This window comes from Misgurnus anguillicaudatus, unplaced genomic scaffold (assembly GCF_027580225.2).
Source record: "Misgurnus anguillicaudatus unplaced genomic scaffold, ASM2758022v2 HiC_scaffold_27, whole genome shotgun sequence".
NCBI classification, from domain to species: domain Eukaryota; kingdom Metazoa; phylum Chordata; class Actinopteri; order Cypriniformes; family Cobitidae; genus Misgurnus; species Misgurnus anguillicaudatus.
Window position 1 is genome coordinate 1,222,249 of NW_027395277.1, and position 26,223 is coordinate 1,248,471.

At 36.3% G+C, this 26,223-nt stretch overlaps 2 protein-coding genes across 4 annotated transcripts; both read left to right on the top strand.

The window, feature by feature from the left end:
- The first annotated feature begins 412 nt into the window (after nt 1–412).
- Nucleotides 413–7,978, top strand: LOC129434293 (protein-glucosylgalactosylhydroxylysine glucosidase). 2 transcript variants are annotated; one of them, XM_073864559.1, is made up of 14 exons: nt 413–490; nt 1,759–2,017; nt 2,100–2,310; nt 2,421–2,856; nt 3,077–3,196; nt 3,315–3,446; nt 3,525–3,636; nt 3,846–3,918; nt 5,685–5,821; nt 5,949–6,082; nt 6,223–6,318; nt 6,403–6,500; nt 6,686–6,906; nt 7,151–7,978. In XM_073864559.1, the coding sequence occupies exons 2-14, from the start codon at nt 1,771–1,773 to the stop codon at nt 7,225–7,227; spliced, it is 2,094 nt and encodes a 697-aa protein (XP_073720660.1). In that variant the 5' UTR covers nt 413–490; nt 1,759–1,770; the 3' UTR covers nt 7,228–7,978. The 2 variants fall into 2 exon arrangements, with proteins under 2 accessions (XP_073720660.1, XP_073720659.1); XM_073864558.1 differs by lacking the exon at nt 413–490 and adding an exon at nt 1,573–1,677.
- A 776-nt stretch (nt 7,979–8,754) lies between these two features.
- Nucleotides 8,755–25,749, top strand: LOC129434296 (deformed epidermal autoregulatory factor 1 homolog). Of its 2 annotated transcripts, none has more exons than XM_055193233.2 (13): nt 8,755–9,184; nt 9,552–9,649; nt 9,760–9,889; nt 11,063–11,209; nt 11,344–11,483; nt 11,592–11,657; nt 11,768–11,800; nt 11,873–11,996; nt 14,990–15,118; nt 17,006–17,262; nt 20,859–20,918; nt 25,060–25,149; nt 25,230–25,749. In XM_055193233.2, the coding sequence occupies exons 1-13, from the start codon at nt 8,995–8,997 to the stop codon at nt 25,332–25,334; spliced, it is 1,569 nt and encodes a 522-aa protein (XP_055049208.2). In that variant the 5' UTR covers nt 8,755–8,994; the 3' UTR covers nt 25,335–25,749. The 2 variants fall into 2 exon arrangements, with proteins under 2 accessions (XP_055049208.2, XP_055049209.2); XM_055193234.2 differs by having other exon boundaries at nt 8,757–9,184; nt 9,760–9,865.
- Nucleotides 25,750–26,223: the final 474 nt, after the last annotated feature.

Consider the following 26,223-nt stretch of genomic DNA (forward strand, 5'->3'; position numbering starts at 1 on the left):
TCAATAAAGACCTATGTGAAGTGAATATCTGTCTTTTGTCATTTTTCTACTGAATGGTTCCCCGCTAATTCCCCCTCGTGACTTTATTTGGTACACTGTTGACCCATACTGTGGCGTGTTGACCGATATGAAATAGAACGGAGGGTTACGCAGGTAACCCAGGTTCTGTGAATGAAGGTCAACACGCCACACTGCGTGGTCACTCGGGGAGTGGCATGATGCTTGATGGCAAAAAGAGAAAGTGCCGGCGTGCGTGCACCTGTATATGTAGACTGGGGCTGATTGCACGCACGTAGCGGGGAGTGGTTAATTTGCTATTCTGTCTCCTAACAGCTCACCCTCTCAAAGAGGATGACCCATACTGTGGCGTGTTGACCTTCATTCACAGAACCTGGGTTACCTGCGTAACCCTCCGTTTTAAATTGTTTGTTTTCTGCCCAGCGGCAACATTTGATTAGTTCACAACACATGAGGAGTATTTGATACAACAGTAAGTATTGCCACTTTTATCGTGACCTAAAACAGCTTTGTCTTAAATGTGTAGCTTTTAAAGTGAGTGAAAGTTTGAGATCTACTTTTTTGTCTGCATTGGTAAAGCTGGTAATGGTTTACTTTGTTTTAGTTAATAATAGACAACGTTACAAAGTTCTGTTATACGCAGTTTTCATAAGATCTGCTGGAAGAGTAAACGCAGTAAATCTCTCTAAAAACAATTGTCTACATTACCACAAAAAAAGGTTTTTAATATTATTGTGCATATTTTGCAAAATAATATTTAAGGAATATTTTAGGTTTTTAATCAATGTGACATTAATTTGATGATATATATTAAAATGAAAGCTAATCTATATATTTAAAGTATAATTAATTTTATAGACATCTATTTATTTGCATTTGATAACTTCTAACTAATTAAGAAAAAGATTTGTGAAATATTTGTTGGTTTTATATGTTTAAAAACTTTAATATGATTTAGGGCTGTCAAAACATTAATCGCGATTAATCGCATCCAAAATAAAAGTTTGTGTTTACATAACATATGTGTGTGTACTGTGTGTAAATATTATGTATATAGAAATACACACACATTCATATATATATATATATATATATATATATATATATATATATATATATATATATATATATATATATATATATATATATATATATATATTTTTTTTTTATTGTCTTTAAGTACTGTTTATACATTTATATAATTTATATTATATAATAACATAAATATTTTATATTTAAATATAAAAACATTTTTCTTAAATATATACAAGATTGGGTGTGTTTTTATATATAAATAATAATAATTCACAGTACACACACATATGTTATGTAAACACAAACTTTTATTTTGGATGCGATTAATCGAGATTAATCTTTTGACAGCCCTAAATAATTTTTTTTAAATTATCATTATTGTAAAATATTTTGAAAAAGTTGTTTTAAGTAGGCTATTTTTATTTTCTTTAATTGGAAATCTTAAATATCACAATGTAGTTTTCATTATTTACAATTTGACCTTATAATGTCATAAAAGGTCAAATGATGTGTTATTTTAAGAGGCTACTGACCCTGACACACGATCATGAGTGACCACAGGGTTCTTCCTCATGACTTCCTGTTTCATAGCTTCATCATCGCATGACAACAAAACAACTTCTTGTATGTTGTATACACTGTACATTCGTTTAGTCTAAAGTGTCTCATGTTTACACATGCTTTAGTATGCTTTAATTTTTGCAGATATCACCAAAAATGACCTCTGACCCCGTTGACCCATACATCTTCACCTCTGTGACGCTCCCCTCTGACCCCCGCTTCATGCCACCACTCACTAATGGACTACTGGGATGGAGAGTATTTGATAAAATTATGCATATGGGCGGGGTTTATAACGGGGAGGGCGGGGCATGTCACCGTGCCGACATTCCATGTCCACTGGCTGTACAAATAAAGCCGGAGGAAGCGGGACGTCATACGTACAAGTTAGACATGCGTGCAGGTTAGACCTAAAGTCTTTCCTATAAACAAGCATTAAACTCATGATATATTCACTCTGTAATGTATCTCTTTCTTTAAACCAGGTGTATTCTCTCACACTGTAGTCACTCCTCGTGTTGAAGCTTCTCAGGTTTTGTACGCTCACAGGCAGCATTCAAACCTCCTAATCATGGAGGTTCACCTTCAGCGTCTGGAGACCACTGCTGAACCAATCAAAGTTCACTTAGACAGTTCTTTCAACCCTCAGAGTGATGACATCACTTTTCAAAAAGCACCTGACTACAAGGGAGGGAGGTACATTTTTACTTCCTGCTAATGTTTTTTTGATATCACTGTTGTAGGCCATCATCCTAACCCTAAACATAAGCGAAAAGGCTTTTAAATCACATGCAATGCTTTTTCAGGCATATTTTTGGACAGACCATCTCTTCAGAGGTTCCTGGAGCAATCCGTCCGTTTGTGCACCTGATCTGGACGCCCATCACAACTTCTGTAACACTCCTGCCCGACCAAAGCCACTCCAGCTGGGTTTTCCTGGTTGCTGTTGCCGGAAACAGCGAGAGTGCCCAGTCATATTACGATACCGGTTTGGAGCTCATTGCTTCCGGTGACTTAAGCCCCTCCCATCTGAGGAGTTGGGCGGAGCTGTGGACAGGAAGCAGCATAGAGGTGGTGGGACCAGAAGCCCTGAACCGCGCTCTGATTGGCTGCATGTTTTATCTTCTCAGTGCATTTCCATCTTTTAATGAAGCACCCAGGCCGTTTGGGGGAGTCAGTCCTGGGGGTTTGTCAAATGGGGGCAAAGATGAAGATTACCTTGGACATGTGTTTTGGGACCAGGTGTGTCACAAAGGGCATCAGGGTCATCATTCTGTATATAAATATATATATATATATATATATATATATATATATATATATATATATATATATATATATATATATATATATATATATATATATATATATATATATATATAGATATATATATATATATATATATATATATATATATATAGATATATATATATAGATATGTGACCCTATGGCTTTCCAATAGGACATGTGGATGTACCCTGGTATCACGCTGTTTTATCCTAAACTGGCCAAGGATGTATTGGAATACCGTGTTGGGACAGTAGAGGGTGCTCGTGCTAACGCCAAACAGATGGGGTACAAGGTACAGTCGGTAGTTGGTCGTTCTTGCAGGCAGCCTTCTATAGGCTGACAGTATGCACTAATTTTTATGAGTGCTACTACACATTTTTGGTCGAAGTTAAACACTTTTCTTTCCTCAGGGGTTGAAGTTTCCATGGGAGGGTGCAGTAACAGGCCGTGACGTTTGTCCAGATGACCTCATAGTACAGCAAGAAATCCACATCAATGGAGACGTGGTTCTGGCTTTCAAGCAATACTTTTATCTCACACAGGTACAGATATTGCAAGCACACAATTGCTCATACCAGCACAGGAACACATCCAAACATCTGTGTTTGTTCTTCACGTAGGACATTGAGATGTTCAAGGAAGGGCGGGGCAGCGAGGTGGTGTGGGGCGTGGCCGACTACTGGGTCTCCAGGGTTACGTGGGACCCTACCAAGCAGGAGTACCATATCAAAGGTACGAAAAGTGACATCAGGCATATCACTTTCGTTTAGCAAATTTTGAAACTTTGTAACTTGTATAGCACTTCTCATTTAATTGCCTCCTTTAGAGTCATTTCTTTATGGTTTTCCTCGTTATTTTTAGTCGTTATTTTTAGTGTTTTATTTTCTATTCTTAGTATATATACAAACTGACATTTTGTTTCTGTATTGTTTGTCCATAAGGAGTGATACCTCCTGATGAGTACTACACTAATGTTGACAACTCGGTGTTCACAAATGCTATCGCCCAATGCAGGTGCGTGTTTGTGTGCATCATTAGTAAGGCAAGCATCACTATTACTATTGCTTATAGAAGGTCAACTATTACACTGAGTTAACGTTACTGTGTAAAATGAAAAGGGACATTTCATAAGACTTTTTTAAGACGTCAAATAAACATTTGGTGAGTACGTATGTGAAGTTCTATCTCAAAATATCATATAGATAATTTATTATAAAATGTTAAAATTGCCACTTTATAGGTGTGAGCAAAAATTAATTGACCTATTTTTTCACAGGCTTGCAGGTAATGGTTTCCAAAATTAAGTTCCTGGGTTGTAGAGATGGCAAGCGATTAATCACGAATCTCGTGAGTTTCATGAGTTTTTGTTTACATCATATATGTGTGTGTTTGTGAACTGTGTATAATAATTATGTATGTATAAATATGCACACATGCATGTATAATTTTAAGAAAATATAAAAATACAAATATATATACATATACACATGTAAACATTTCTGGCGCAGCCCTTTTTGAGTGAGGGGTTGGTGAAAAGGTGATATACACCTTTAAATTAATATAACTCTGGCATTTTTATTTATTTTTTGGTCTAAAAGCATAATTTTGGTTTTAATTTTGGTAATTTTTTGTTTTAAAGAAGACACTTCAACGGTTTTTAGGGAAGTGTCTGGAGGTAAAAAAATATTTTTTTTTTAAAGCAGTTTAAATTTATTTGTAATAAATAAAAATGCAATATAGTATTATTTTTAATACATAAAAAAAAAAAATTGAGGTTTGTGCTGGTTTGCTTTGAGGTTTGCTGCCTACTTGTGTCACAAATGAATAAATTACAGTTACTGCATTATTATTACTGCTAAAAGGTTTTGAAATATGAAAACTACATTCTTAGACCTTTCCAACAATATATAGTTTGTCGTGATAGATTAACATTTACATAGAAAATATTGAAGTAAACATAGGTGTCCCGCTCACGGGACAGCGCCAATTAACGGGTTAAATATATACATGCATGTGTGTGCATTTATCTATACAAAGTTATTATACACTGTTCACACACATATATGATGTGAAAAAACTTTTATTCTGCTATAGATTAATCGCGATTAATCGTTAGCCATCCCTACGCTTGTGTTTTTTTTTAGGTGTCCCGCTCACGGGACAGCGCCAATTAACGGGTTAAATATATACATGCATGTGTGTGCATTTATCTATACAAAGTTATTATACACTGTTCACACACATATATGATGTGAAAAACTTTTATTCTGCTATAGATTAATCGCGATTAATCGTTAGCCGTCCCTACGCTTGTTTTTTTTTTTTTTAGGGTTTAGGCTGCCAATACTCGCCGCACAGCTGTGATCATGCTCGTCGTCTCTTTTCATCTTTAGCTAAACAAAACATTTTATTTTCGACGAGGTATTTGTTTCAAAGATCAGTTTAGCCACTAGCCAGACCGATAAATAGATACAGACTGAAAGGTCACTTTGGTTCAGGCGTGCAACCACGACAACGCGTGTGTGTCCAATGAAACCGTCTATACATAATTATAAGTTAATGATTTAAATCTCTAATCTTAAGTATAAAACATTTGGTGGCTAAATCATACTGATAGGTTCTCCTAACCAACCGATATATAAAGACCAAAATATGATACAAGAGTTGTGTGCTTTTGACTTTGAGTAATAAACAAGGCAATGCCCTAACAAAACATCATAGCAAATGCATATAAATTGTATATTATTATTATGATATATTTTCTCTCTCTCTTTCTAAAGTCTTCGGTTTGCCGTGGAGTTGGCCAGCATTTTATCACACCCCTCTCCTCCTGAATGGCAGGACATCGCTGATAAAATCAAAATCCCCTTTGACCCGGAACTGAAATATCATCCAGAGTTTGATGGATACACACAAGGTGAGAGATGCTCTCATCAGCCCTCATATTGTTATATCGTAGATTTGTCTTTCTAAATAAGTACCAGTTTTAAGTGTAGTGTTGCTGAATAAAAGTCAATTTTACAGAATTATTTTCTATTTCACAGGAACTAAAGTCAAACAGGCAGACACAGTGTTGCTGGGATATCCTCTTGGCATGTCTATGACCCCAGAAGTCAGACAGAATGATCTGGAAACATATGAAGCTGTCACAGATCCACTTGGACCAGCCATGACCTGGGTACACATAGTAGCCTACACCATTTACATTTCTGCAATGTTGGAAGATCAAACAGATAATTATTTTGCAGAAGTGTTTAAGTGTATATCTGAGTGTGTACAGTTTGTATTTATCATGGATTTTGTGTGTGTTTTGTGAAGGGGATGTTTGCGGTTGGTTGGCTTGAACTTGGTGAGACGCAAAAAGCCCAAGAGCTTCTGGAGAAATGCTTCAAAAATATCCAGAAACCATTTCAGGTACCTCACACTGCACACTAATTGTTCTTTGTCGTATGCATGCTTTAAATAGTATGTAGATTTACAGTATCTCTCTTTTTGTAGGTATGGAGTGAGACATCTGATGGCTCTGGTTGTGTAAACTTTCTCACTGGTATGGGTGGCTTTCTTCAAGCAGTGCTCTTTGGCTATACTGGTTTCAGGTGATTCTCTCATAGGCTGTGTTATAAATTTTATTCTAGCTCACTAATTACTAAATGCACATTGCATTGTCGGATACGGTGTTCAAGCAGTGTGCACTTATTTGGAAGTTGATCACATGTAATCTTTTTTTAGTACAGCTAGAGTCATTTCTGAATAGGATTTCAAGTCTTTTTTTATCCATTAGAGTGCAAAGAGAGAGCCTTGCCTTTGCTCCATTGCTACCAAAAGAGGTCGATGCACTCAGTATGAAAGGTGTGAGGTACCTTGGCAACAAGATGGATTGGTTGGTTAAGAGTACAGAAGTGAGTGTGACAGTGAGGAAGCCTGCAGAGGGTTCTGGAAGTAAGGAACCGGATGCTCTTGAAGTTGTACTGAATACAGGAACCACAATCCCATTGAATCCAGGTAATAAAGAATAACCTAAGATTCATTTGGGGTGGACTTGTTTGACTTGTGCCATTAAACAGCCTCCTCGCAACAACCCAGATAACCTTAGCAACTGTGTAGCATTGACCTGGACATCACTTAAAACATCCTAGCATTTTAAGAGTGATTTTTAACTGGAAAACATCTCTAAAATTTTTGTTGGTTATAACAATACACGGTTCAGGAACCTGTGATCAGTAATATTTTCATTGGTCGTCAACAGGACAGTCGGTGACGTTTCTACGGCAACCTGGTCAGATCCGTAAGCAGAATTCCGGATCTTACTGCTGGCCTCTTTGATGATCTTCACCTCAAACCAGCTGAGACTCCTCTGTGTGTTCTTAGTTTGTCTACTTTGTTTTCTTATTAAGTAGGAAAGATATTTTTTTCAAGACTTAAATGAAACATTGTATGATTTATATCTTTATAAATATTTTTGTAATAATGCTCATTCATTTATATCCTACATTTTGTGTACTGTAATAATGCAAAATACATGCATTATAAAAAATAATAAATAATTCTTTGATTTTTTTTTAAATGCTTTATTAAGACTTTGAAACTTTGTTTAATATATATCTGTACTGATCTGCCCTACAAAGGCAAAAGACCTTAACTCGCTAGAGTGTGAAACTGAGAAAAATGACTTTAAAATTTAGAGTTATAGTGGGTTTCAGTTGTCAGTTAATTTGTTCTTTATTTTTATTTTCTCGAAAAAACATAAAATTGACTCAAGATACTAATGCAAATAATAAAGGGGGTCGTGAATGTCTCAAAAATATCAATAAGTAATTTTTGACCAAAAACGAAGTTACTGCCTTTTGCCTTTGTAGGGCAGTAATGTACTAATTCTTTTAAATTAAAATCCAACATTTTGTGTACTGTATAATGCCAAATACATTTATTATAATCAATCATTAATAATAAATAATTATTTGATTTTTTATGCTTCATAAAGACCTGAATGAAACTTTGTTTAATATATATTTTTATTGTTGTACTAATTCTCTAAAATTCAAATCCTACATTTTGTGTACTATATAATCACAAATACATTTATTATAATACATCATTAATAATACATTTTGTGTACTGTAATAATGCAAAATGCATGCATTATAAAAAATAATAAATAATTCTTTGATTTTTTTTTAAATGCTTTATCAAGACTTAAATGAAACTTTGTTTAATATATATCTTTGTTGTAGAAAGTCTCTAAAATTACAAGTACATTTTGTGTACTGTAATGCCAAATATGTATAATAAACAATTAATAATAATTAATTGATTTTTTTTAATGCTTTATAAAGACTTTGTTTAATAATAAATAATTATTTGATTTGTTTTTAGTGCTTTATAAAGACTTGAATGAAACTTTGTTTAATATATATCTTTATTGTTGTACTAAGTCTCTAAAATTCAAATCCTACATTTTGTGTAGTGTATAATGCCAAATACATTAATTAATGCTTTATAAAGAATTGAATGAAACTTTGTTTCGTGTACTGTAATGTCAAATACATATAATAAATAATACTCTAGGAAGTTACTGAAAAATAAGTTTATAAAATTGTTAAACTTATTATTATAACTAATAGTAACCATTTTCCAATACTGTAATGTAGGGAATTAATAATCACTAATATTGTCAATTGTTATCAAGAATAATTATATTTATCGTAAGTTTTTCTTTTTAAATAATTTATTATTTAAAAAGTACATTTTCTCTAGTTTAATCTGACTGCGTCCTCTTTTTTAGCGTTGACGAGCGTCATTTCGTGTTACGTCGTTTTCTTTCGGTAATTTCCGCTTTCGTTCGGTAATTTCCGCCTGGTCTCCTTCCTGTGTTGATCTCCGTCCTCAGTAGTAAAGGCACCGAGAGGCCATTATCTTGCTACCATTTTCTTTTGTAATGTACTTTGACGTATAAACGTTGCAATATAACAAATTTTTTCCGTGGAAGTCGCTTAAACGATTATTGCATACGTGCGCATTTACAGAGCACGAGAGACGTGCAACTTGGCCCGAAAATCCTTCGGATAATTTCGGCTTGATTCGTGTTTTGAAATGGACTCGACTGAAACGGCGTCGAAAGCGCTCGAGCTGGGCGACGCGTCGGAGCGCGCGTCTGCGGTTGTAGTTTCGGATACCGAATCGGAGCCCGAAGTTGCCACGATGACTGTGATGGAAGAAGCGGCAGACATCGACATAGCCGAATCACTGCCGAACCCGGACGATCCCGAAACCGCGTTTGCTGGTCAGTGTATGCGCACCGGCTGGTTTTGTGTTTGTGGATTATAGATAAACATGGCAACCAGTACGGAATGTTTCAGCATTTACTTATTATTCAACACATCATTCATTTTAATAACTTACTATTGCTTTTCTTTATAACGTAAATGCTAGTGCCTTAATTATAAAAACTCAGACATTTCTAGTAGCCTACTCTAACAAAAAAACATGGTATAAATTATATTCATCTCCCTATACTCACCCACCCATCTACTATTTTTGATTAATAAATAAATAATAAATACTGATACTGATAAAATGGCACCTTGGATAATATTACACAATATAAAATATAATATTCTGAATAAAGTTTGAAACATCTGTGTTTACAGAGGTCACAGCAGTCACTGTTAGAGATGTTCAAGGCACAGAGGACACTGTATTTACATCCACAGTCGCAACTGCAGCCTCCATCCCTGAACATGTGCTGGTATAAAACACATCTGATGCACCTGTATCCTCCCACAGGTGCGATTAGCTATTCTAAGGTCTTATCTGATTTTGGATAATAATGACAGACATGTTTTCTGCTTCACGCAGACAGGCCGAACCACGCTTCAGATCGGAGACAGTCTCAGTACCCAGAAGGCCACGCTGATCGTGGTTCACACGGATGGAAGCATCATGGACACCACAGGGCTGAAGGGTACCACAACACCAATGACACCTGGTGTGTGTATCGCAGGCTGTAGGGTTAGGTTGTTTCAAAAGAGCTGATCTAGAGTCAGTGTTCTTTAAAGGGGACATATCATCATAGATATGTATAAAGGCTAGATGTGTGATGGCGGAGTCTCTAATGTCATCACCTGGCGGCCATCTTACCACAGGCAGCTCGCTCACTCGTAGCATTGAGTTTTAAGCGGTGCAGGTACTTTTAAATGACCATAATTTGCTCAATTTTCCACCAATTTTGGTTTGGTTTCTTACAACCGTTATAAGCGTGGCTATAATTCTGGATGCTTTAACATGTTTCATGAATTTTTTTGTATAAGTATGCAGTGTCATAGGTACATCTTTGACATTTATAACAAACCAAACCATTTGAAAATCGGTTTAAAAGTATACCTGCACCATTAAAACTCAATGCTACGAGTGAGCGAGCTGCCTGTGGTAAGATGGCCGCCAAATGCGGACGTTCCACTCAATTGGCCAGCATCACGGGCGAGACATCTAGCCTTTATACATATCTATGCATATCATTACAATCTGACTTTTTCCATGTTTAAGTGCTATAATTGGGTCCCTAGTGCTTGTATCAACCCAGAAAACGTGTAAAAGATCAACTCAGTAACTTAGTTTGGTAAACCATTCAATGCAAGCATGTGAAAAAAAATATGTCATTGAAATTTGGCCCCCCTTGTGATGTCAGAAGGGGATAATAGCACCCCTTAATCTGCACTATCCAACCACGGCACTGCTATTTAATGCTCATTTGCATTTAAAAGGACACCCCAAAACGACAAATTTTTGCTCACACCTACAAAGTGGCAATAATAAATTATCTATATGGTATTTTGAGCTAAAACTTCACATATGTACGCTGGGGACACCTAAGATTTATTTGACATCTTAAATATAGTCTTGTGAAATGTCCCCTTTAAGACAGGGTGCAAAAGCATTTGTTTAAAAGTCTGCAGTCACACATCACACAAATTTATTGCAAAACATCCTGTAGTTGATAATATTTATTGTATTTTGTTTGTTTTTATTATTCTTTAAGTGTGTACATTTTTCTAATTTTAGAAGTATCTTAGGGATTGAAAAAGATTAGGGAGTGCAAGTTTCTGTAATACATCATTTGTTTTATTAAAATAATTCAAATGTCTTTGGCTGTTTCTCTCAGGTCCTCAGACCCCGAACACCCCTCTGACATCTGGACATGATAAGGACATCTCGAAATACAACTGGGATCCATCAGTATATGACAATGAGCTTCCCGTACGTTGCAGGAACACAAGTGGGATTCTGTACAAAAACAGGCTGGGCTCAGGTACACACTGGACACAAGAGGGCGCCCACAGTTTGCAAAACCCAGAGATTATTTTGTAGCCATTTTTATAACCTCTCTCAAATGCACGTTCATCTGGAAGTCAAAAAATAAATGATCTTTAACTTCTACCCCAGGTGGCAAAGGGCGGTGTATCAAACACAACAACAACTGGTTTACGCCGACAGAGTTTGAGGGCATGTCGGGTAGAGCGAGCAGCAAAGACTGGAAGAGGAGCATCCGCTACGCTGGGCGACCTCTGCAGTGTCTTATTCAGGTTGGATGGGCATCACAACATATGCACGCACACAAACAGAGCTATACCTCTGTCTAAAAAATCCCCAGAGACAAGTTCAGTAATTGTATGTGTGTGTTTGTGTTACAGGAGCGCATTTTGAACCCGCATGCGGCGTCTTGCACATGTGCAGCCTGCTGCGATGATCTGTCCACAGTGAGTGACGCTCTAACATAATCTCATAAATCATAAGTACGGTTATAACACTAACTTTAATTTCAGAAACATTTCTAATAAAAATATTCGGATCTTTATTTTTTCTCCAGTCTCCCAAGGATGGACCTTTCCCAGGAGATAATGTTAGTATTTGTAATGTCTTGTACAATAGTTATCATGTCAAACAGTGTTAGTAACCAAATCTGTCCTTATAGACGGGTCCCGTCAGACTGTTTGTCCCTTACAAAAGAAGAAAGAAAGACAATGAACGGTCAACTTCTCCTGAGAAGAGAGACATTCAGACACCAAAGAACATCACCCTGACTCCAGGAGCAACATGTAAGGAACCTTTAACGCCATATGTGATCAGTCGTTAACCAGTCGTAAATTGCATGGGTATATTTGAAGAGTTTGGTTTCAAAACGTGATAAACGGCATTTAAAAAAATCAGTATTAAAAAGTAAATTCTGCATTTTACGCAAAATCCGATATCCGCTGTTATTCTGTCATCTTTTCTCCATTTTTCCCAAAATGCGATGAACGCCGGTCCTCCTTCTTTGCAGAATGCAATAAATGCGCTCAACCAATCACAGCGCACCATTCCACGCATTGTAAATGATAATGGCGGCGCATTGAATACACACAGAATTCTAGTTTTCCTCATCTACTTTGTACTTCGTGATCAACAAACAAACAAAAACAAAATAATACTTTATGGTATTGCTAAACCTGTGGTGGTTTTCCATGACGGGGAAGAAATGTAAGCCATCAAAATCAAATAGTTTACGGGAGAGGCACTCCGGCGAAGGGAAAATGATGGCTGTTGCTTGTTCTCCCGACAGCATAAAGCTTCTGTCATGCTAACACATTGACCCCAGGGGATCTTTTTATTATTTTACTCGAAGCCAACGAAAATCGAACAGGACCAAAGCATTTTACAGCTGATTGCTGTCAAAAAATTTCAGCGACAACGTCCCAATGATGAAAGCAGCAATGACAGTGTTCTTACTATGAATAAAGATGCTATGTGAAAGTTTGTAACAGAAAATAGTTATTTAATCTGTCACTTTTTTGGTATAGAATTTTTTTTTTTACCAAAATTAGTCAAAATGGATTTATTGCGTTTTGGAACCAAACTCTTCATTTGTAGCAATAGCCAAAAATACATTGTATGGGTCAAAATTAATGCCAACAATCATTAGGGTATTAAGTAAAGATCATGTTCTATGAAGATATTATGTAAATTTCCTATCGTAAATATAACGAAAATGAATTTATCATTAGTAATAGGTGTTGCAAAGGACTTCATTTGGACTTAAAGGTGATTTTCTCAATATTTAGATTTTTCGGCACCCTGAGATTTCAATTTTTCAAACAGTTGTATCTCGACCAAATATTATCCTATCCTAACAGTTTCAATAAATGTATGACTTTTTGTGTGGTCCAGGGTCACATATTGCAATGCTTCTCCTGTGAACGCATGAGGACACATTTAACCAGGGTTGCCAGGTCTGTGTAACAAAACCCGCTAAAATAATCTAATGACCTTAGGGCAAACGCCAAGACTCAAAAATATGCCACTCCCATACCTAAAATAAATGTTTTACATTCACTTTTATGCATTGCACACAATTATTTCTTAAAAACGAATGTATATAAGTAATATATGTATAGTCTGTTTTTATAAATAAGACCGTCGTGCCTTAAAGGGATAGTTCACCCAAAAATGAAAATAATGTAATTATTGACTCACTCTCATGTCAATCCAGTTTCTTAAGACTTCCGCTCATCTTCGGAACAAAGTTTAAGATGTTTTAGATTTAGTCTGCTTGTTGACCCTCCATTGAAAATCTATCCATGTCCAGAAAGGTAATAAAAACATCATTAAAGTAGTCCATGTGACATCAGTGGGTCAGTTAAAATGTGTTGAAGCATCAAAAATACATTTTTCTTCAAAATTTTTGGTTGCAGGCGCACAAAAAAACTAAACAAACAAAAAAACGGCTGGGGCGCACCAGATAACACGTCAGCCACGTTGTACGCATCACTGCAATCACGTGACTTTAGTCTCGTGCATGCGCTTCACAACAGACACGGAAGAGAAGACAATGCTGAATAAAGTCATTAAAGGATAATTCCGGTATTTAACACTTTGAGTCTCATTTCTGGTTTGTTTTGGATGAACTACAGTGATGGACACTGAAATTTTGACAATGGGTCGTGTCTTGACTTTTTGACTCATTTAGAAGCGTCTCTTGACTGCTTCAGAATGGAAGTCAATGACCATGCACAAATATGTCATTAAAACAACACTTAACGTCATTTTCAAAACTGTGCTACTTACCGAGTGGTTTGTGGTGTTTGTTGATGATTAAAAACAAATATATTGGCGCAATGTATGATTTCAATCCGTGTTATTTGCTATAGTGGAACTATTTTTTCTGATACCTCACAACCGCGTATATACTTCCGCTCTATATTTGAGTCTGAAGCATTAGCACACTCCCGACCACTTGATGGCGACAACCACTTTACCGTACAAGCACGCTGAACGGAACTTGGTGTCTAGTGTATAGACGGTCACTATCGAGCTCAACTTCAAACCTAAGGCTTGTCACTGAGCCATCAAATATGGGAAAAATTTCTTCTGAGAGAAACCGATCGAAAAAACTACAACCACATGTAAACAAACCCTTTTCCGTTTCCCGGTGGCGGAGTGATATATCAGCGAGCAATGAGTCTTCCAAGAGAAGTCAATGGAATTTTACAAAATGCCAAATAAAACACGACAGAAACTGTATTTCGCTACACTGTAGTTCATCCAAAACAAACCAGAAATGAGACTCAAAGTGTTAAATACCGGAATTATCTTTTAAGGATTTTGGGTGAACTATCCCTTTAAGACGGACAGCAGATGAACAAAATCCTTCAACCGCCCAAATGTGGGAAAAACGTGGATTTGGCAACACTGCATTTAGCATTTACACTGCAATCTGGTGGCATTGTTTACCAAACAAGTGTTTTGAGTGATTATTTAGACACCTGTATTTAGCGATCAGACTTCAGATCCACCTGTGATCAGATCATCTAAGATTGATGTTAATATCAGGTGTAAACAGATTTCACCACCACCTGTTTTGTTCCTTTTAATCTAAGCATGACTTTTAAATATCAAAATCTGCATATTTTTATACATTCCTGGTTATGACTAAGTATTTTACCAGCATGCTTTCTGGTATCTTTGCCTGAGAAGCGTGTAATCAAAAGCGAAAAAGCTCTTCAGACCGTTTTAGGAAATTAATTAATGTTCACGGTTGTCTGTCGGATCTCAGTTACAGTGAGTCCATCCGGACAGATCACCACATCAGGCACGCTGACGTTTGACCGAACGGCTTCAGGTGAAACGACAGCTATCATTTCCGACAGCCCGGCGCCTGCTGACGTTTTCACCAACACAACTGGTAAGTAGTAGGCAGGCTGCCAATATTCATACGATACACAAAGCTAAGGTTCATTTCATGCATAATACTGTTTCACAACCTGACCCACAGAAATTACGTAAAGCCAGCCAATCATATTGGAGCTTTGCCATTTTTGTGTGCGGATTGCATCAGATGGCGAATGGTTTGCATGCGGTGTGGTCGTGTCGACCGAGGTCGAAACTCTCTCCCCCCTCCCGAAGCCCGGGATTGACCCCTTTCTGACTCGCTTTTGGCTGAAAACAATGGCACTGTTATTTTTCAAGGTCTTTGTGTCAGATGGAGCCTGAATCTGTCTGAGCCCAGCATGTGTCTCAAATAATGAGTTATTTTACGGATTGTAACCTGTCCGGATGGGGTGACTTTTGTTAAATGGCACAATTGTACAATAGACAGGAATGTCTAGATATGGGTCATCCTTGGACAGTCAAAACCAGTACCGCACTTATGTGTGCAAGTAAGCCGAGGAAACTTTATTTGATCAGATTCTGCATATCCTCAAACCCATGAATATTGTATTTAGGTGCTTCTAGGTATCAGTTTATCTGTCAAAATGTGTCAGCCAGAGTTAAAAGGACACTCCACTTTTTTTGTTTTAAAATAAGCTCATTTTCCAGCTCCCCCAAAGTTAAACATTTTAATTTTTACCGTTTTGGAATCCATTCAATCCAATCTCCGAGTCTGGCGCTACCACTTTTAGCATAGCTTAGCATAATCCATTGAATCTGATTAGTCCATTAGCATCGCGCTAAAAAATAACCAAAGAGTTTCGATATGTTTCCTATTTAAAACTTGACTATTCTGTAGTTACATTGTGTACTAGAACAGACAGAAAATTAAAAGTTATGATTTTCTAGGCAGATAAGGCTAGGACTATACTCTTATTCTGGCGTAATAATCAAGGACTTTGCTGCTGTAACATGGCTGCAGGAGGCGGAATGATATTACGCAGCGCCTGAAAATAGTCCCCTGCTATTGAAAGTAACCAAGGGAACTATTTTCGGACGCTGCGTAATATTATTGGCCATATCTGCCTAGAAAATCGCAACGTTTAATTTGGTTATTTTTTAGCGTGATGCTAATGGTCTAATCAGATTAAATGGATTATGCTAAGCTATGCTGAAAGTGCTAGCGCCAGACCCGTAGATCGGCTGAATGGATTTCCATAACGGTAAAAATCAAATGTTTAACTCTAGGGAAGCTGGAAAATGAGCATATTTTCAAAAAAAGTGCAGTGTCCCTTTAATGCACTTTTAATATTAATATTGAATGCTAAATTTGTCAACGTTTTTTGCCATTTCATTTGCGATTCTAAATGTGCATTGGAATAAAGTAGCACAAGTTATCTTTGTGCAAAATTCAATAATTTTCATCTCTTTACCCCACCAGCATCCTTCCGAGTTACAGAAGATATCTCAATAACGCTGTATAAACTAATAATAAAATTGTGCTCAGATTTGTAAAGATAATAAAAAAGTCAGATGTTTAAAATTCTCTGAAATTTAAATGATCTGAGCTATGCTGTCCATATAAATCTCATTACACTCTTTTGTTGACATTGTGAAACCACACACAGATGTCCTCTTCTGTCTTTCGTAATTGGGTGGGTTAGGTTGTGTCCACATTTGAAACCTGCTTCTTTTAGAACAACAACCAGGGTCAAATGAAATGTGGGTCAGGGTTAAAAAGAGACCAGTCCACAACTAGACATGACTAGTCTAGTCAAGGTCAACCGAATCATCCGTCCCAGAGAAAAACGTTATTGCTCGAAGGTTACATTGCTCATTGTGTTTAATTTATGGAGATGCTGTTTACATTGTAGACATAAATACAATTCAACATTTGTGCATCCATTTTTTCTCTTTTTAGTGTTGACTACTCTCCCCGCACTGGCCGTGGTCCCCCAGCAGGCAGTGGTGCAGTCTAAACCCCCACCACAAGGGGCGCTGGCGAACGGATTAGAGACAGGTGAGCAGCGTACGTGGCTTTACCTGGAGGAGATGGCCGAAACGCTGCTTAATAACGTCGAGCAACTTAAAGTCCTGATCGCACAAGCTAAACAAGCTAGTCAAGGTGGATCGCACGACATCATCAGTCCAGAGAAAACCAACGGTGCCCAGAAAGAAGTAATTTCACTGCATTTATTACTCAGTTTATGTGCTATTGGGTTTGGTATTGAATGGATCACCTGACTCCATCACATGACTAAAAGCATTAGGTGTGTTCGACTTTTAGACCGACTGGGTAGACCGATCGACGGCTGACTTGAAGCCGTGCATGTCGGTTAGACACATCTTGTCCGATTTGAGCTGGCGTTAAAGGCAACTCGTTAATATACCTGATTATGTTATATTGTGTCATGTAATAAAATAAACTCTATTGGTATTTTAATAATCTACACTGCAAAAAAATGATTTTCTTACTTACTATTTTTTTTGTAAAAATATCTAAAAGTTTTTAAATCAAGATTTATTTTCTTGATGAGTGAATTTGAGTGAATTTGTACGGAGCCCCTAAGGGGACATGGAGAAAAAATTAAATAAAGTTCAGTTTCGCGTGCGCATGTGAAACTATCGCGTGCGCACGTGAAACTTAACGTGTTTAGATTCACGTACGCACATTAAACTATCGCGCGGGCATGTGAAACTTTCGCGCGTGCACGTGAAAGCAAAAGTTTTGTGTGCGCACATGAAAGTCTTACGTGTGCATGCGATAGTTTCACGTGCGCGCACGAAAGTTTTACGTGAGCACATGACACTAAACTTTAGAATTTTTTTACTCCAATGTCACCTTAGGGCAGTGCTTCTCAATTATTTTCTGTCATGCCCCCCCTAGGAAGAAGTAAACATTTCGCGCCCCCCAACTCTCCGCCGCGACTGTAAATAGTATAATTTATCTATAAAATGACACATCTGCAAAACATTGTATCCTTATTAACATTAAAGAAAACACAAATAAAGAAATATTGATCAACTTACAGCAAAGAATAACTTTATTAACATTGTTTTTTAGTCTGTAACAGAAAAGACTTAAAATGCATCAATTTGCCAGAAAAAAATCAATCCTTATTTAAAGTATAATATTTTTTGACCATTTGATACTGAAAAATTAAATTAAATATAATCAATAAATAATAATAAAAACTGAAGCGGCTTATCAGCGTGATTGGGGTGTAATGTCTTTAAGTGATTTAAGTCACTTCCTGAAAAAGTATTTTTCCCCAGGGTCTCGCGCGCCCCCCCTGGTGTCGCTTCGAGCCCCCCCTGGGGGTCCCGCACCACTATTTGAGAAGCACTGCCTTAGAGGCTCGGTAAATTTGTGCTTAAAAACGAGCAAGAAAAAATAAAAATAAAAATTTTCTCACCACATTGGCAGATATTTTTGCTCGTTTTAAGCACCAATTCACTAAATTGTATATTTTTTGTCTAAAAATTTAAATTATTTTCTTAGGTCATTTTGCTCATCAAGAGAAAGCATCTTAATTTAAGAATATTTAGATATTTCTACTGAAAAAAAAGGCAAAAATACTAAGTAAGAAAGTCATTTTTTGCAGTGTAGGCTTATGTTTCCTGTTATTTTTAGAAATACAGTTTAAACGGCAAGTAAAATAGTTGCAACTTTTTATAAAGAGGTGTGCTTTTTACAAACTCACCATCTAGTCCACTTCATTTGCTATAAAAGAAACCGTAAACACGTCACTACAGCAAGCAACAGGTGTCCGACTTGACGGCTCCATCTTCAACTCCTCCCTTGACTGCAAGCGGCAAACCTCGACGATTGGTCTGCACAGCATGAACTCGAACACACCTATTGTTTTAACTATCTCTCCTTTCTCTGTCCATACTACAAATGTTTTTCTCGTCTTTGAAAAGTATCTATTTATGCTGCACAAAACGGATTAAAGCTTTAAAATCAAACAGTCCATTCACACGGAGCAAAAGCGTTAGCACTTGACGGAAGGCTTGTCTGAAGCGCGTGTGGCGCAACACAAGCTCCGGTCTTGCATAAACATTATTGGCTGGCTCGCACAAGGTTATTTGCATGAGGCGATCTGATTGGCTGACGCACGGGTTGGCGCTTGAAAAGTTGAGAAATGTTTAACTTCTGCTGCAAGCAACGGTAGTGACGCGATGTTGACGGATCAACAATTCAGTTCGGCAACGCATTACGTCACCCATTAAAAGTAAATGAAAAACGTTTACACTTATGCCCCGTGTGAATGTACCGTAAGACCCGTTTACACTTTAACAATAATCATAACTTTAACTATAACTGTATTAGCATTCACACCACCAGTGGCCGGTTGCATAAACCTTTAAGACTAGTCTTAAAAGTTAGTCACAAATTTCATACTGATCATACCTGTTTTAAGTATGTTACATAGAAAGGTAGATTGGTTTAATTTAAATACAAATAATAAGACTGATTAGCCCTAACTAATTGCTAGTTAGTCAGACTCATTGTTAAGACGCAGTCTTAACGTCACGGCTATGTTTATGCAACCGGCCACAGATGATAACGATAACTTTGTTTATTCACTCACGCGTCGCAGTACTCATGCAAATCATTTACTTTAAATTGCATTAACTAATATCGTAGATTTCCTAAAAAAAAAAATAAAGGCAATTGCTTACACTACAAAAAATGATTTTCAAGAAAAAAATTCTTAGTATTTTTGTCTTGTTTTCAGTAAAAATATCTAAATATTCTTAAATTAAGATGTTTTCTCTTGATGAGCAAAATGACCCAAGAAAATAAGTCTATTTTTAGACCAAAAATATCAAATTTAAGTGATTCTGTGCATAAAACAAGCAAAAAAATCTGCCAATGGGGTAAGCAAAAAATCTTGAACATTTTTCTTAAACACTAAAATAAAAAAAATCTAGAAAAATTTTCTTACCCCATTGGCAGATTTGTTTGCTTGTTTTATGCACAAAATCACTTACATTTGATATTTTTGGTCTAAAAACTAGACTTATTTTCTTGGGTTGTTTTGCTCATAAAGAAAAAGCATTATAATTTAATTTAATTTAATTTAAATTTTATTTTTACTGAAAACAAGACAAAAATACTAAGAGATTTTTTTTTGAAAATCATTTTTTGCAGTGTACACGTTAATAAATGTGTAAATATAACCAGCTGTTGTCCTAATCTTGCTATGTTTGTGTACCTGTAAATAGTAAATATAGTTTGTGTAATTTAACATCTTATTTATTGGCGTAGTAGAATTAAACTTTCCGTACTTAATTTCACTGCAACAGAGTAACAGTGACGTAATTTTTTGTTAGGGACCTCGGCAAAGAGCGTCTTCACAGTGTCATCTGCCATTTTAAATACGTGAGCACTTTAAATTTAAATAGATTTGATTGGTTGTTACTAAAGTCATTTATTAAATAATTTATTAGATCTTTATTGATATTCTTTTTAATATAAAACTATTTTTAAAACTATATTGAAGTAATCATTACGTCTGTAGTGTAATTGGCCCTTGAGATTTTTTTTTTCAAATTTATCCGGATTACTGTGGATGTATTTACTTTAATCTAAGGGTCAAAAATATTGATTTGGTGCAAGAAACACTACACTTAGCGAATAAGTACACCTATGGGAAGATGTAAATGAATAAAGGATTTGTGTTATGATCTCTACCAAAAGCATGATGCCAAGTACCACTTGTCTGCTAACACTGATTCATCTTATTGACATGCTTTACTTTCTCCAGGCTTATCAGACTCAGCTGTCAATCAGCGATGACGACAAAATCACTGAAATTATCATCAAGGCAAGTGAACAACTATGATGGATTTCTTTGTGTTTAGATGGCAAAATATTTTTGTGAATATTGGAGAACTCGAGCCGTATTGTGAGATCCTTTTTGCAGGCACAGTTGGAGGTTCAGCTTGCATTGTTTCCCGCTGTTCGTTTTCTATAGTTTGTCAATATGTTGAAGCGGTACGTGTTGACACTGATCGCTCCCTCGACAGCAGTAGTTTATGATTTGGCAGAAGTGGCCATATCACAGCGCTACCAACCGCTGAGTCCAGCTCTGGATTCATTCAACCAGTGGAGTGTAACAGAAAAGGTTTCAGGATGAAAAAATTTATTTATTTTCTTCCAAAAGAAATTGAACTCTAGGGAAAAACATTTCCACACTAAACAATTGGGAAATAATTGATTAGCTCAACTGTAGTCAGTTAGCAGTTTATATATAATCCAGATGATGTGAGACACAGCAGGTGTGTATATCAGCTACGGCACAATATGTAAAATTTTTCTACTAGCAGTGCTAATATTTTTAGTTCACATGTGTACTTACTTCGCTTTGCATTGTGGCCACATTATCACCTCAAGTATGCATTATTTTAAAATAATTAAACAGCCCATTAATTTTTCCTTATTTCATTACATCATACACGCTGCAAAAAAATTATTTTCAAGAAAAAGAATTCTTAGTATTTTTGTCTTGTTTTCAGTAAAATTATCTAAAAATTCTTAAATTAAGAAGCTTTTTCTGGAGGAGCAAAACGACCCAAGAAAATAAGTCTAGTTTTTAGACCAAAAATATCAAATTTAAGCGATTTTGTGCATAAAACAAGCAAAAAAAATCTGCCAATGGGATAAGCAAAAAATCATGAACATTTTTCTTAAACTTCAAAATTCAAGAAATTTTTTTGTTGTTTTATGCACAAAATCACTTAAATTTGATATTTTTGGTCTAAAAACAAGACTTATTTTCTTGGGTCATTTTGCTCATCAAGAAAAAGCATCTTAATTTAAGAATTTTGAGATAATTTTACTGAAAACAAGACAAAAATACTAAGATTTTTTTCTTTAAAATATTTTTTTGCAGTGCATGAACATGATTTGTGAGTCCTGTCAGATCGATTTCTATTGACAGTGAAGGTTAAAGGAACAGTATGTAAGAAATTTTTTATCAATTAATCATAAAATATGTCACTAGACATTAAGAAATCATTTTCATTTCAAATACTTTTATCACTGACAACAGTGGTCTGGCCAGGATATTGTCATTTAAAAAGTGGAGTTGCAGCCCTCAACTGATGTTTATGTTGTCATGTTGTGTATTGGCCACCAGTTGTGTGATTGCAGTACCAGTTTTAGCCACAAGTTTTGTGATTGCAATACCAGTTTTGGACACAATCCTACAAACTGTTCCTTTAAGACCACAACTTTCTTTGCTTCACACTCTTTCACAGCGTTTTCAAGCTACACCGTTGTTGTTGTGGTTTAACGTCATCTAGTGGCGAAAATAACATAATTTGCGCTGTGAATATAGCTCATCCAATCAGGATTTAGAACCAGAACTATAAACTATCATGTGACTTATGTCAGATGATTTAGGTTGCATCCCACTGACTTGTGGACTCACAATGGCTGCCGCGTGCATGTGTCTGTGGTCCGCAAGACCGTTTGGGTGTCCCATTTGTCATTTTAGGTTTGAAAATGATGGTAATGGGTGCCCCCTTTTCGGTTGATATGTGCCAATAGGACTGTAACGATTAATTGCGTGTCCCTGAAATTGATTCTGAATCGCAAGGCTGCGATTCTGTGTTTCATGTGCAACTTGTGAATGTACTACGGCATTTGGTCAGTAAGAAGTCCTTATCAATCTAAAATCATTATGAGTCGGAGTCGTTTATAACGTGCATTTAAAAAAGCAACACTCGTTAAACAAAATAATTCAAAATATTGTTTATTATCATGAAATTACCTGAAACAATTTGAAGAACAGCGATATAAATATTCCTGTAGACATTTCCTGGAATAACGTTTGTAATGCTACTTCTTCTGTGGCACAAAGGGAGTTTCTGCACGAGAGCGCCCCCTGGCTTTGGGATGTGCCGGGATTTCACCTTAATTCATTAAAATTCATTGATTGAGAAAACGCGCATTTGCACGATTAATCATTACAGCCCTAGTCCTGAATGTGCACTTTTCCTGAGCCTGCATATGTACGGCCTTCGGAGGAGACTTCCTCCTGACAGTCAAAGCGGTGTTACGTCACAAAAGTGCGGACTTGTAGGAAGAACAGAGTTTTTAGGGTACCATTTGGAACAGGGCCTTAGTTGGTTTTGTCAGATATATTGTGATAGAGCAGAACTGTGGAAACACTCATTAGCGTCACATGCGGCCACCAGCTGCGCAGACGTGGCAGGTGGTTTAGATGTGAAGGGCAGCTAAGTGAAAGAAAGAGAGATTGAAGCAGGACTATCTGAATGTCCAACTGAACACAGAGGAGGGTTGAAAACACACAGTTACTCAAATAGAAATGTCCAATTATTTTGAGAAAATGAAAACCTTTGCAAGATGCCACAAAAACGTATAAATGTGCATGGCTTGTCTTTATGAATGTAAATTTAAAAACAGTAAAAATGCTTTGATTAAATAAACTTTGTCTTGACACCTGCGTGCCATTAAAAATACAACATTAATGTCTTCTGTTTAACTGTAAAGTAACATAAATGATGAACTATACAGAAAATAAAGAAATGAAAGATAATCAAAATAAAGATGATCTGAAAAGTAAAAAGGTGGGAGTGGGGAGTAAACATTCTTACATGTAAAACTATAATAGATAGCATAGTATTTTTACTTTACTTTTACATTGACCTGCGATTCACAATACCGGCCTCCATAGGGTACAATGAGTATTACATTTTGGGATTTTTAATGTATCCCAAGTAATAAAAATATTTAATGTGATCCTATCAATGGATTTTAGTAGAAGCCAAAAAAAAGTAAAATTCTTAATAGCGTTTTTAAAAAAGTTGCCAGCCAGCGGCAGCAGTTTTTATGATTTTCACAAAGGTTTAATGCCTTCCAGAAAATATTCTTCTTTAAATATATAAACATACAATGTATCATCCGACCTTTATTTGTTCTCTTTTTATCACCTCTAAAGGCCGGGATACACTGCACGATAATTGGCCGTCCCAGACGAAAGATTGCCATCGTGAAACTATCGTCGCGATTTCTCCATCGGTGGTCCTATGTCGTACAGTGAGAGAGGTTCAAAGACGGCCGTTTTCCCGGTCTTGCGTCCAAAGATAGCCTACGATAGTTTTCTGGCAGTGTCAGAAATTCGGCATGATCACCGCACAGTGTGTTTGCTGCTACGACCAGTATTTGTTTACCACGAGCGCATGCTGGTGACGTTGCGCAACGTGTGACGCTGCCGCCGAAGCTTCCGTTTCATCATCGTAAAGTTTACATGCCTCTCGTACCCGAGTTTAAACAATACATGTCGCACAGTGTGATAAGGTAATGATCTTATAAGAGGACAAAAATCGTGCAGTGTATTCCAGGCTTTAAATATGGGTAGGTTTCTTTAAAAATAGCAAATTTTGAGCAAAAAGCTGAGATAAGTGCATTTTTTTAAAGGACTTTTGTCAGAGATCAGATTCAGAGCGATCATCAAAGCATACATGGAGTTTGAATTGTTTGCCCTAGGGGAATACTTCCGGGTTTCAAAAATTGGGTAAGAGCGCCACCTGGTTGATTATAGCGAAATACGGATTGCCGGAAAAACTCGTCATTGGCAGGGAAGTGCTTTCTTTTAATTGACGAGTTAACTATTATAACTATTAGGACGAGTTAATAGGTTGCCCCAAAATTTTAATTATCACATAATAGTCAAGTATTTTACCTCTTTCAAGTAGTTTACTTCGATACAACTAAAGATCAGAAATATGTATTATGAGAACAAAAATTACTACAATGGCATTTGGGAGAACCTTGTGTTAGCAACGCAAAATTGTGGGTTCGAAATACTGATAAAAGTATATCTTAATCTCCTATAAGTCACTTTTGTTAAAAGCGTCTGCCAGATGCACAAGTACCGGTAAACAGATTTTTCAGCTTTTTTATTATGTATTAATAAAATTAATATGTTTTCTTTTCAGCACACATGTGTGAACTGCGGTCGAGAGGCTTTTAGTGAATGCACGGGGTGTCATAAAGTTCATTACTGTTCTGGCTTCTGTCAGCGGAAGGTAAGCCCACACTGAGCGTTTGCCATTATTTCATGCAAGTTAGAGCCTCTTATTTTATTTTTGTACCCGTCTCTCTTCAGGACTGGAAGGAGCATCAGCTGAGCTGCTGTCAGGCGAGCGCAGCCATCAACATTCAGGAAGAGATTCAGATTTCCGGCGTAAAGGAAGAGAAAGGAAAGGTCTAAAGCCCTCTGTACAAATACGCACTGTATGACATATTTATGTGTTTTGGTTAAAGCCTTGTTGTAGCAGCTTCCTCACTCATACACTTATTTTGTCATCCCTGTGATACATGTTTTTGTTTCGTACTATGGACTCTGTCAGTGAAAGTAACAAAAAATCTGTCGTCATTTGTTCAACCTCAGGTCATCTTTCTTCTTAAAGAATCTTTTAGTTGTTGTTTTGTGTGCAATAAAAGCAAATCGTGTTGCACTTAAGAAATCAAGTTTGGAACTACAGAACAGTCAATGATGACAGAATAATATATATTTTTTTAATATTTGGTATTCCTTTGAATTATAAAGTGTTATCAAACTCAGTGTAATGAAGGATTGCATTGTTCAAGTGTTTGCAATACAAAAATAAATGTCAATGTCTGAGCTTGTGTGCATCTTTATTTGATCCATTTTGGATTTAGGACACACATAACAAACACCAAAAGCAAAGTTGATTATCATGAATGAATATGGCACATTATTACCTCAGATTTAATCTGTGAAAGCCGGCACGCAACTGACCTTATTTATAATAATCCAGGCCTGAATGCTAAGCATCACATTTTTACAAACAACATAACTCACATATTTATTAGTTATTTACATTATATTATTTTGTTTTGGATGTTTAGAACCATGCAGCTGCTTCACAGAAATGCATTAAACATTTCAAAACTTCAATGTAAAATCTAATAATCAACAATAATAGAAATTACAATACCAATGTGAATAATCAACAATTATGTCATAATCATGCAGCCCTATTTCAGTGTTAGTTTAAAAGGCTTGTATACACTTTATTATTAAAATTTTTGAGGTTCTATGTAATACAGTACAGTAATGTAGTTATATGATGTAA